The sequence below is a fragment of the Rhineura floridana genome, chromosome 1 (genome assembly GCF_030035675.1).
Source record: "Rhineura floridana isolate rRhiFlo1 chromosome 1, rRhiFlo1.hap2, whole genome shotgun sequence".
NCBI lineage: Eukaryota > Metazoa > Chordata > Lepidosauria > Squamata > Rhineuridae > Rhineura > Rhineura floridana.
The window spans coordinates 221275985-221289343 of NC_084480.1; the positions used below are offsets into that span (position 1 = coordinate 221275985).

The 13359-nt window shown below is 42.5% G+C and overlaps 1 protein-coding gene across 9 annotated transcripts in view; it reads left to right on the forward strand.

Annotated features, from left to right (window-relative positions):
- Nucleotides 1–13359, forward strand: part of SLC66A2 (solute carrier family 66 member 2) — a 104553-nt gene that overhangs the window by 58363 nt on the left and 32831 nt on the right. For all 9 annotated transcript variants that reach the window (XM_061593879.1, XM_061593889.1, XM_061593870.1 and 6 more), the window contains one exon: nucleotides 6051–6267. In XM_061593879.1, the coding sequence (XP_061449863.1) occupies nucleotides 6051–6267 (217 nt within the window). The remainder of the gene's footprint in view (nucleotides 1–6050; nucleotides 6268–13359) is intronic.

Below are 13359 nucleotides of genomic sequence, written 5' to 3' on the forward strand. Positions count from 1 at the left end.
AACAGTGCCTAGATCTAGTTGCCTTATGCTGCTCAGGGTGTTAGGCCAGAACAAATAAAATAAAAGAGGGCCCAGAGCAGGCATAGTGGTAGGCCTCACCACATTTTGGGGCCCTAGCAGCTGCTGAAAAATGCCAGGTGCTGACGCTGGCCCTGCCCACCCCCCAACCCAGTGTCCGGATGTTGAGCTGTGTGTGCAGAAACCAGGAGACGTTGCAGTGTGCAGATGCTGGGGCAGTGTTGGCAAATATGACCCTGCTACTCCACACATTGGCTAAAATAGATGGTGGAGGCTTTTGTTCAAACTGTCTTTTGAGTAAAAAGAGTGACGTTTTGAATCAGCTTCTTAACTATTGATTGCATGTACTAACACTTACAGGATTTTGGTGCCAATGTCTTTTATTACTTTTTTAAAATGTAAAGCTCATTGTCTCTCTTGCTTCTTTAATTAGCACCACTTCCTGTTTTGGAAGCAAAAGTACATGGCTTGCCTCCATGTTTGATAAGCACTGCCATCACAGACCACTTGGCAACAATTAAGCTCGTACTCCACCAGACCCCTCAAGGCTAGCTTTCTATTACAAGTACACAGAGTCTGGGCATATTGCTTTCTGAGAGCAGCTAGCCAGCTGGTAACTGGACTCTTAATAGAGTGGGGAGTTTCGTTATAGCTGATCTGTGAAAGCTAATGCTCTTCTGCATAGAAGACTTCAAGGCAGGAAGAAATAAACTGCTTCCCTTTTTAATGTTCTGAGTGAATGCTGGCTCTTTTGGTATGTATGATATGGCACTATGGTGCAGCTTTCTCTTTAGGAAACAAGATACTTAATCTGTGAACGATGCTTTTAACTACATCAACAGTTGCTGGCAACTGAGCGTTAGGATTTCCATCAGAACAAGAGAAAGGTTCCCCAGTTGTCCTTTGGGTTAAATTCCACGTAGTTTCCCTACCTACACTAAAAAAGTGGGCCAGTCCAAAATGTCCCCCTTTTCACATATTCTCTGTTCAAGAGAAAGAAAGAAGGCAGGGCTTCAACAGCTGACACAGCTCTCTTTCTAGCCTGTATTACGAGACGTGTGCTTGGGAGCCTGAGTGTGTGAACCTGCCACCCACATGTCCCACACCTCCTTGACAGGAGGGAGATCTTTTGCTAGGAATAAAACAAGCGCTTTGCCCTAAAATGTACCTAAATGGCGTGTGTACAACCCAAGAAATGCGGGTCCAAACCAGACTAAAGCAAAGCTTTCTTTTAGAGAAAAGAGAAGAATAGCATTACAAAATTACTGGGTACGTGGCAGCAGTAATCATTAATATCCTAACCCATTCATGACTTTAAACTAAAGAGATCAAAGGACCGTAATACTATAAAGAGTGACAGGTAGGAGAGATTACCTGTCCTAGGCCCAGGACTAGGCAGTGGAATACAGCTGAAGTGGTGTGGAAGAGCTCTGCCCAAAATCAGGAAGGAATCTGTTTGCCTCAAGGCATGTGCCGAGACACAGAATCCCTTCCTGGTTCTGTCCCTGCTGTCCTGCGTTGCGTTCTTTGAGAGCATTGTTACACATGTTGGAGCTCAGATCGCCATTACTCCCCCTTCTCCCACTCAAGCCTCTTTTTAAAAGACACTTTTCTCTCTCAACTCCCCTCAAAAAGGAGGGGTCTGGGTATGAGGTGATTGTGTGTGTGCATGTTTCTTGCTGACCCTGAGAAACTTTCTTTGAACAATGGGATGATTCTGCTAGGCGTGAGGAAAGTCTGCCAAGAAGAAGATAACATTTATTCCAGTTGCTCTTGGTTATTTTTGTTGCTCACAGGATGACCTTGTTGTACACAGTACCTCAGGAACGCATAACCAGCAAAACAAGGGGGTGTGGGGTGGGAGTTATAGTCCAGCAGGCTCCAGGGCCTTGCACCTCGTAACACCTGAGTAACTTCCATCATAAGTGCCCGAGTCTAGTGGGTATGGGGCTTCTCTGTAGGATTCAGTCACAAATTAAGCTTGCATTAGAATCACTGAAAGAAGAAACACAGGAAGAATGCCAGTAGAAGATTGTGAAGAGCCTATGTGATAAGCCCTATTCAGGCATTACCAAAAGAAGAATATGGATACAATGGGGCCTGTTTATTCAGCCATGGACAAAGTCATGTGGTTTTTCTTAGCCCTTCATATGTTTAGGGTAAACAGCCTTGGCGGAGAGACTTTTGTATTCATGGAGGCCCTCTGTGTGATTAAGAGCTTACTTTTCTAGAATTCTTAACTCCACGGAGAGCCTCCACAAATATGAAAGGCTCCCCATTGCAGACATTCAGCCTAAACACATGAGAGGCCAGGAAGAACTGTGCAACCTTAGGGGTAGGGCCAAATGCATGGCCCTGCTGCACCACTGTATCTGTGTTCCTCTTTTAGTGAGTAATGCCTGAATAGGTCTTCAATTACACTTTAGGGACCACCTCTTCCCATATAAACCTACCCGGACCCTGAGTTCATCATCTGAGGGAGATACAGAGGGTGGCAACACAAGATCAGGCTTTTCAGTGGTGGCTTCAGTGGAATGTTTTTCCTAGAGAGGTCTGCCTGGCACCATCATTATCAATCTTTTTGTGCCAGGTGAAATTTTTATTCACCCAGGCATTTGGGTCCTAATTGGTGTTTATCTTTTAGCTGGGTGGAATAGGGTATGTCTTTATATTATTGTTGGATGAGCACTTGTAGTTAATACGTTTTTTTCCCTTTTAACCTCTGATATATTTTGAATACTATGTTAAATGCTTTAAAAATTGTAAGTCACTTTGAGATAAAAATATTTGTTATAAGTGCCAAATAAATATAATAAATAATAATAAAACAATAATGTACAAGGAAAGCATTTTATTTGCATTGTGATATTTTTTGAAAGCTGTGTTGATTGACAAACAGGGCACAAATACTGTAAATACATAAATTGCCTTCCAAACTGGTGGGGTAAGGTGGGAGGAGATTATTTGGTTTCTGGTCAGTCAGGAAGGCTGCTTCCTTCAGATATCTCTTATGTTCTTCCTCTTTTTGTTAGGGAATAGCGTGCATCCCAGCCTGCTTTGGGTTGTTGTTTTTTGGTAGTGTATATGGGTTGGGATACTTAAAACTGCAATTAAAAACTGCTACCTATTTGGACTGAATCTGTCCAAATTTTGAGAAAAATTTGTCAAGAAATATGGAAAAGAAAACAATGGCCCACAGACTGAAAGCATTCAATATACATCCCAATTCCAAAGAAAAGGCATCCCAGGGAATGCAGTAATTATCAAACTATTGCCTTAATATCCCATGCAATAAAGTAATGCTCAAGATTCTACAACAAAAGCTCTTACCATATATGGAGCAAGAAATGCCAGAGGTCCAAGCTGGATTTAGAAAGGGAAGAGGTACCAGAGATCATATTGCAAACATATGTTGGATAATGGAATGGACCAAGGAATTTCAGAAGAAAATCACCCTGTGATTTATAGATTACAACAAAGCCTTTGACTGTATAGATCATGAAAAACTATGGACTGCTTTAAAAGAAATGGGGGTGCCACAGCATTTGATTGTCCGGATGCTCAACCTATACTCTGCACAAGAGGCTACTGTAAGGACAGAATATGGAGAAACTGATTGGTTCCCCATTGGAAAGGGTGTGAGACGGGTGTATTTTATCACCCTATTTATTTAATCTATATGCAGAACATATCATACGGAAAGCAGGATTGGACCAAGATGAAGGAGGTGTGAAAACTGGAGGGAGAAATATCCATAATTTAAGATATGCAGACAATACCATACTACTAGCAGAAACCAGTAATGATTTGAAACGAATGCTGATGAAAGTTAAAGAGGAAAGCACAAAAGCAGGACTACAGCTAAATGTCAAGAAGACTAAAGTAATAACAGAAGATTTATTTAATTTTAAAGTTGACAATGACATTGAACTTGTCAAGGATTATTAATACCTCTGCACAGTCATTAACCAAAAGGGAGACAATAGTCAAGTTATTATAAGCTACCATACAAAACCTTTTTTTAAAAGGGCAGGATATAAATCTATTAAGTAAATAAATATTATATGTTTTTAAAGGTGGTTTTTTTTAGTATGTATTTAAGGATGTTTTGTTGTAATATATTTTAAAGTTTGTTTTTATGATGTTTTAGAGGTTTTTTAGTGCTTTTGTTTGCTGCTCTGGACTCCTCCTGGGAGGAAGGGTGGGATATAAATCCAATAAATAAATAATAAAATTATAGGTGAAAAAACATATATACAATGCATGCACAACTGCTGCTTTTAACCTAGTTTCTATGTAAAACAAGTTTCCCCTTTTCATCTTTTTTTTGTGGTATGTTTCAATGCTCTTAAAATATTAAAGGTCAGAATTAGTGTAATTAAGTGGTTGGAGAATATCGAGCTTGATTTTAAAAGCTGCTGCTTTAAAATCTGTTAACAGTGCAATTTACAATCTTTGCATACTTTCTTTTTGGACATCATAAAAATGTTATTAGCTATTATAGATGTGGAATTAAAGAGTAAAATAAAATGTGGGTAAGCAATCATCCCAAATCTAGACAGGGGCAATAATTTAAAATATATTAACAAAGCATGAGAGTATTGGGTGAGCTTTAGAAGCAGTGTTTCACAGGATCGTTCTTTTCTATGTAATTTTATTTATAATTTCCCCAAGGCATTTAGAAGCAATTATTTAACCAGATACCATGTCTTACATAGAACAGTCTGGCAGACTATCCAAATTCTATCATATATGATGATATAAAATACTAGTTTAGCTGTCTGAGGAAAGGCTAGCAAAATTAGGGAGAAGTGGAAGAAATTGTGGATACCAACATGACATTATTTATTTGTTCTTGGGAGAAAGAGTTGGTTATGTCCTAAATTGAGCAAAAAAAAATCATTATGTACCAAAATAGACGACTACTTTTTAAAGAAAATACAGCTGTTTAATTGCACACTTAAGTATTCATTTGATCGTTTATAGTATTCATTTGATCATTTATAGCATCTTTGATAACTCTGATTCCTTCGCAATAGATTATCTATCTAGTAATCTCTCCCTCCACCCACCTCATTTCAATATGTGCATCAACCCATCAAGGTGAACTCACATTAGATATAATTCTGGGGCAAGGACAATGAGGGAATGATAAGCATCCCCTTTCCATGTTTTGGTACAGGCGGGCCCCGCTTATACGGCAGGTTCTGTTCCAGACCCCCGCCGTAAAGCGGAAATTGCCGTACAGCGGAACTCCATTGAATATAATGGGGCGCATTGCGCAAAAATGACATGAAAATGCCGCAAAAGGCTGCAAAAGGGCAAAATCGGCTTTAAAAATGGAGAACCAAAGCCGCCGCATTAGTGGAACGTCTTGAAGCGAAGCGCTGGGAAGCGGGGCCCTACTGTACTGTGCAAATATAACATTTGCACATATTCTCTCCTGGAACAGGGACAGAAAACTTATGGTCCTCCAGTTGTTGCATGACTACACCTCCCATCATCCCTGATCATTGGTCATGTTGCTTGGGAATAGTGGAAGTTGGAGTCCAAGAGTATGGAGGGGCACAGCATTGGTTCCCCATCTCTACTAAAGAGAAATGTATGAGCTGTACCTTCATACGGGGAAGATTTGTAAGCTGTACCATCATTCAAAGCACATGTACCTTCTTGCAAAGGATATGTACTGTTCTCTTATGCACGCTGTTGGAAGCTTTGCATTGTGGTTAATGGCAAATCATAGCACTATGTTGGAACCTTGTGTCATCTGATTAGCCTTCATTCTTCTGCCATCACCATATGCTTGATTTTTTACCACCTTCTCTCCCTCTTCTTATTGCTATTACTAGTGGTATTTGCTAATATATGCTATACTCTCAATTTTGTCTTTCGCCTCAGTGTTTGTGGCAGTTTCTTTACATTCTCAAGTATTCTAATACTGCCCCCCTTATGTCTATGCAGTATTGATTGAATTAGTAAAGCTCTCAAATTCTGGGTTTTTAAAATGTATTATTTATAAACATTTCTTTCAGATTTTGACTTGAACTATTTCTGGCACTGGAACAAGTTTACAGATTATGTGCAGTGTGTTCTGGCTTTCACTGGAGTCACAGGATACATCACTTACCTGTCTCTTGACTCAATTATCTTTGTTGAAACACTGGGCTTCCTTGCTGTGTTCACTGAAGCTATGCTGGGAATCCCACAGCTATACCGTAACTATCAGAATAGGTCAACTGAAGGAATGAGGTAAGACCATATGCATTTATCTTTATCTGGCTCTGTTCACACAGCTAATTATTTCTCCTTGCTTCAGTAGCCAGAATTGCTTTGATTAAAATAGGAAAATAACACAACTGCAGCACACCGTGTTTTGGGGGGAGCAGAAGCAGAGAACTGGGAGAAGGTCATGTGTCGAGAGTAGGAATTGCAGAGGTATTTGGGAAAACACAGAAAAATGTTATATATGAACTCACATTTATGTGAGTGTAAATTTTGAAACATCTAATGTTAAGCAATATGGTATATATAGTGTTTCAGACAGAGCTTTCTGTAGTCTGGAATCCTGCACAAGCATATAGCATTCAGTGTCCCAAGAATTTCAGCTTAGTTTTATTTTGTGTTTAATGTTTATTACATTCTGGCCCTAGGGACATGGTAGAACCAACTAAGGCTCGCTGTAATGAATTTGCTAGGCACTTCCAAGATAAAATCTTTTGCATCCGCCAGGACTTGGACTCCAATGTTACAGCAGTTGAATCATATGAGGTCTCCAGAACACAGCCTTGTCCTGATTTTTTGGATGAGTTTCAGTTGGTGCAGCTCGAGGACATTGACAAGGTGCTTGGACAGGTGCGTGCAACCACTTCTGTGTTGGATCCTTGCCCCTCTTGGCTAATAAAAGCCAGCAGGGATGGAACTGCCGGCCGGGCCAGGGAAGTGATTAACGCCTCATTGCGAGAGGGAGTGGTCCCTAACTGCCTGAAAGAGGCGGTAGTGAGACCGCTTCTGAAGAAATCTTCCCTGGACCCAGAAATTGTTAATAACTATAGGCCGGTAGCAAATGTTCCATTTCTGGGCAAGGTCCTAGAACGAGTGGTTGCGGACCAGCTCCAGACACTCTTGGATGAAACTGATTATCTGGATCCATTTCAATCGGGTTTCAGGCCTGGTTTTGGCACGGAGACAGCCTTGGTCGCCCTGTATGATGACCTTTGTCGGGAGAGAGACAGGGGGAGTGTAACTCTGTTGATTCTCCTTGATCTCTCAGCGGCTTTTGATACCATCGACCATGGTATCCTCCTGGGGAGGCTCGCTGAGCTGGGAGTTGGAGGTACTGCGTGGCAGTGGTTTTCCTCCTACTTGACGGGTCGTCTCCAGAAGGTAGTGCTTGGGGAGCATTGCTCGACACCCTGGACCCTCCAGTATGGAGTTCCGCAGGGGTCAGTTCTGTCCCCCATGCTCTTTAACATCTACATGAAGCCGCTGGGTGCGGTCATCAGGAGTTTTGGAGTGCGTTGCCACCAGTATGCTGGTGACACGCAGCTCTACTTCTCCTTTTCATCTTTTTCAGGTGAGGCTGTCAATGTGCTGAACCGATGCCTGGCTGCGACAATGGACTGGATGAGAGCTAACAAACTGAGGCTCAATCCGGACAAGACTGAGATGCTGTTAGTGGGTGGTTCTTCTGACCAGATGGTGGACGCTCAACCTGTCCTGGATGGGGTTGCACTCCCCCTGAAGGAACAGGTTCGTAGCTTGGGAGTACTTTTAGAACCATCCCTATCACTTGAGGCTCAAGTAGCCTCGGTGGCACGGAGTGCTTTCTACCAACTTCGGTTGGTGGCCCAGCTACGCCCCTATCTGGACAGGGACGACCTTGCTTCAGTTGTCCACGCTCTGGTAACCTCTAGACTAGATTACTGCAATGCGCTCTACGTGGGGCTGCCTTTGAAGACGGTTCGGAAACTGCAGCTTGTGCAAAATGCAGCGGCTAGATTGTTAACACGGACCAGGCGGTCCAAACATATAACACCGGTTCTGGCCCGCTTGCATTGGCTGCCTATATGTTTCCGGGCTCGATTCAAGGTGCTGGTTTTAACCTATAAAGCCTTACATGGCCTTGGACCACGATACTTGATGGAACGCCTCTCCCAATATGAACCTACCCGTACACTGCGCTCAACATCGAAGGCCCTTCTCCGGGTGCCCACTCAGAGGGAAGCCCGGAGGATGGTAACAAGAAAAAGGGCCTTCTCAGTGGTGGCCCCCGAATTGTGGAATAATCTCCCTGATGAGTTACGCCTGGCGCCAACATTGTTGTCTTTTCGGCGCCAGGTTAAGACCTACCTCTTCTCCCAGGCATTCTAGCACTGTATTTTAGTTTAGTATAGTTTTTTTGGAAATTTAATGAGTTATGTTTTAAATTGATTAATGTGTGGTTTTTAAATTGTATGTTGATATTTTGATGTTGTGAACCGCCCAGAGAGCTTCGGCTATGGTGTCAGCTCTACACTGCATCAGCAGTGCCAGGGGGGGGCTGGAAATTCCTGGGTCTTTGGCAGGGAAGGAAAGTCCTTAGCCAGCAGTCGGGTTGTAAATCTGCCAGGCCTATCCGAAGCGTACTTGCCGAGTCAGAAGTCCAGAAGCGAGGTCAGTGGAGGTCCGGGATCAATTGCCAAGGGGTCAGTCAAAGAGATGCTGCAGGGAAACTAGGTCTACACAAAGCCACGCCTGACGTTGCAGTCAGCAACAAGCTGCAGCCAAGGTGTGCCTTATAAAGAGCAGGATGGACAGCAGGTGTGAGCCCTCAGCGTTTGGGCCTTAAGGAGACAGGCCTGCCTCTCTTCTGCCTGACCTTCTGCTGTCTACGTTCTGCAGTGAGGGGGGAGTATCCTGTTCACTGTCTGTGTCTGGCTGCAGGGCCTCTGCTGTCCCTGGGGTGCTCTGCAGCTGAGGGGCAGAAGGAGCTGGATTCTCAGGAGGCTCCTCCGTGTCTCCTGCTGCTCCTGGGTCTGCTGCTGTTACTCCTGAGTCATCCTCATCTGAGGAGTCCTCTGACGGGGCCATGACATATGGGGCGGTATAAAAATTTAATAAATAAGAAGAAGAAGAAGAAGACACCAGAGTTCTAGTACTTGTGGTTTTGAAGATATACTTGAAAGTGTGTGGGCAATACCTGGTAAAATATCAGTACTATAGGTGGGATACCAGCAGGTGGAGTGGAACTTGGCCTGCTTTGGAAACTCATTTCTTCCCCCTCAAGTAAATATTTTCACTGTCAGTCCATAGTCATATTGTTGCTAATTTTGGCTTTCATGTGCAGCAATGTTTTTAATTATGTCTTTGACTAACTCATGTACTTTAAAACCTTATGCTTTCTTTTTCTTAATAACACTGTTGGGACCTGAGTAACACCATTTCTGTTTTTCATATGTATTATTAAATAAAAGCAAAGTGGTGCTCTCCCTGCCAACTTGTTTCCTTATGGAAAAAATACAGGGATGCAAAACTAATATTTTAAAATATGTCTTTTAGAAGAAAAAGTTTCTCATATGCATAAATTAATGTCAATTGTAGGACATTACAACTTTGGCCTAAAAAATGCTTGTACCATCTGGTTGTATGAATGGGGTTGTGGTAATTTACAGAAAGAAAAACTATTTTAAACTTTTCATTCATTCAAAATGAGATTAGCCCACTGGAATGATGGGAAGAGTTTTTCCCGCAAAAGGCCCATTTTACTGATTCCTCCAATTAGTTCAAAATACTTTTATCCTGACAGCCAAGTTCCCCTTACCCTCCCTTCTAGACTGAATGTTGAACAACAGATCTTGGAAATTCACCTTTGTCAGCTCCCCATGAACAAAAGCTGCTGGCTTTCCTATAATGAACTGTGATTTTTCTATACGTCTTATATGAATGTTGACAAATTTTGGTCACAATAATATACCTGAGGCCCAAACTTGACATTATAATCAAACATGCATTTATCATAGCCCGATGGCCCTTTTAGAAAGGAGAAAGCTGCTTCCGGGAGGGGTGGAGTGGGGGAACAATAAAGACCAGAAAAGCAGAGGAGATGTGTGCCCCTTTCCTGTTTGCCACTTCCAGCTCCAAATCGCTTCCCCAATCAGCTGTCCCTCTCCTCGTTCCTGGGGTTCCAAATGTGTATGTGCCCATGCAAACACACAACTGAAAAATCTGTGAGTGCACCAGGCTCTAGTCCACCTTGCTGTTTCCTTCTTTACAGCTTCTGAAGTTTTTCTAAAATTCATGAAAGAAACCAAAAAGTAAAAAATGTGTGCAATGTATTATGAATAGTAACTGTCCTGGCCATTGATGCCTTCAGTTATGTAAGCCTGAGAAGCTTGCCGAGGCAACTCAAATTCATCTAATAATTTAAAATACTTTATGAATATATGTTAAGCAAAGCCTGCATTACTTGTAAGGTGATTTGTCTCCTAGATCTGCATTACAGTTGCTGTTTAATAAGGCTTTCGAGCTCTGCTTGGGTATAGAAATATTGTAGAGCAGAAAATTTAGACGTTTTCTATTAATTCTATTAATGATGGTTCTAATCTTGACCACCAAGTACTATGGCTCCCAAAATAGCACTTTAGTAACATCTATCAAGGAAAGAATTACTTAATTTCTATTCAGTTCAGGACTCTAGTAAGTCTCCAGTCATTTCTTATTATAAATGAGTGTTTTAATAGAAGCTAATTGTTTTATAAGGGAGAATTCAATATATCATTAATGGCTAGGAAGCAAATGTATCAATTCAGAGTTCTGGGATGTTTACATATTGCAAGAAAATGATATCTGAGAAAAGAAATGAACTAGTTTGTATTAGTGTCTAAAACTGAGTATCCACCTCCAAGACAAGCTTTATTCACCAAGTCTTCCTCATCTTTTTGTCAAGAATGCCTGGTTCTAAAATGGTTCTGTGCCAAAGAATTGTGGGGGAAAACATCTTGTCTGAGATGGGGCCTCTGAGAGGCTGTGAGTTTGCAGTTCTCACAGCTGAGGCTAGTTAATTAAGCTGCAAGCAAGAACACCTGCTTATCAGTGGAGACTGGTACTTCAAGGCCACAGGCCTGGGAAGGTTGGGGAGTGTGTGACTGCTAGGCACAAAAACTCCAGAAATGTTTTAACATCAGAAAGCTGCCTGACTGGCTAATTAATTCCCGGCTATTGCTGGGCATTTTCCCGTAAGAATAGGATTCAGACCTTCGGTCTTTGTTCTCCACTGTTCCCTATGGTTGCTGATGCTACCTGGGGTTTCATCTTCCATCCAGGCTATACATCTCTGGGGAGGTGTGGAACCATGAAATTATTTTGATGTTTACCTCTTTGTAAGTATAGACTAGGCTGGACCGTTTTGATATTTTGTTTTGTGACTGTAACTCTCTGTATTTTACCTAGCCCTCGGGGGGGGGGTGTTTTAAGGAACCATTTTGCTGCTGTAATTGTGCACTTATATTTTATTTAATAAAGCTATTTCTTATTTATCAGTGTGGTCATTGCAGGAGGGCATTTGGCTCTGAATTCAGTACGTTGGCCAATTAACCATGGACTACTGTATATTTGGATATTTTGCCTAACACTCCAAGACAAGGAGTGTAGTTTGGCCCTTGTCTGTTGGAATCCTTGGAAGGTCTATTTCTGGCACTTTGGGTTTCCCCTTGGCCCAGAGTAGGTGACCAGATTAAGGGGTGGTGGCAGTCTACCTACCTTGCAGGGTTGTTGTTGGTTTCATAGAATAGTAGAGTTGGAAGGGGCCTATAACGCCATCAAGTCCAACCCCCTGCTCAGTGCAGGAATCCAAATCAAAGCATTCCCAACAGATGGCTGTCCAGCTGTCTCTTGAATGTCTCCAGTGTCTGAGAGCCCACTACCTCTCTAGGTAATTGGTTGCATTGTCATATGGCTCTAACAGTTAGGAAGTTTTTCCTGATGTCCAGTCAAAATCTGGCTTCCTGCAACTTGAGCCCATTATTCTGTGTCCTGCACTGTGGGATGATCGAGAAGAGATCCCGGCCCTCCTCTATGAGACAACCTTTCATGTACTTGAAGAGTGCTATCTTATCTCCCCTCAGTCTTCTCTTCTGAAGGATAAACATGGCCAGTTCTTTCAGTCTCTCCTCACTGGACTTTGTTTCCAGTCCCCTCATCATCTATGTTGCCCTCCTCTGAACCCATTCCAGTTTATCTGCATCCTTCTTGAAGTGCAGAGACCAGAACTGGATGCAGTATTCAAGATGAGGTCTAACCAGTGCTGAATAGAGGGGAACTAGTACTTCACACGATTTGGAAACTATACTTCTGTTAATGCAGCCTAATATAGCATTTGCCTTTTTTGCAGCCACATCACACTGTTGGCTCATATTCAGCTTGTGATCAATGACAATTCCAAGATCCCTCTCACATGTCGTATTGAAGAGCCAACTATCCTTCATCTTATAACTGTGCATTTGGTTTCTTTTTCCTAAGTGTAGAACTTTGCATTTATCCCTGTTGAATTTCATTCTGTTGTTTTCAGCCCGATGCTCCAGCCTATCAAGGTCCTTTTGAATTTTGTTTCTGTCTTCCACGGTATTAGGTATGCCCCCCAATTTCGTATCATCTGCAAATTTGATAAGCATGCTTTGTACCTCCTCATCCAAGTCATTAATAAAAATGTTAAAGAACACTAAATGTTATTCAGCCCTGGTAAGGGAGGCACATGTTGTGCCTTGGCAGGATCAGTTGCTCTGGGTTTGGGAAACTGAGTCCTGGGACGAAACTGAGTCCTGGGACTGAACTGGCGGCAGTGGTTCATGACATTTTTAACTTCTACTATCCCCTTTAACCATTATCTATTCTTCCATAGCCACCATATCCTCACCTGCTGCCTTAGCGATTACTATACTCTTTACCATATTGTTTGCTAGCTCTGCAGTTTTCCCTCTACTGCAGGGATGGGAACCTGTGGCTCTCCCAGATGTTGTTGGACTCCAGCTCCCATTAGCAGCATAGCTAATGGTTAGAAATGATGGGACTTGTAGTCCAACAGCATTTGGAGGTCCATAGGTTCCTCATTCCTGTTTTGCTGCCCCTATTACCAAACCCACACCCTCTGCTATAACCCTTCCATTGCTGCTGCTACTACTACTTGCATCACGCACTTCACCCCTTCCTCACCTTCACCGGCATGCCTTCAACTTCCCTCACATTAGCCTCCACCATCAACATGTCTTCCTTCTGGTATTTCCCTCCACTGCCTCATAAAATGCCACCTTGACCTCAACACTTTCATCAGCATCTCCACAGCCACCTCTCTCTTCCTCCTTCACTGTC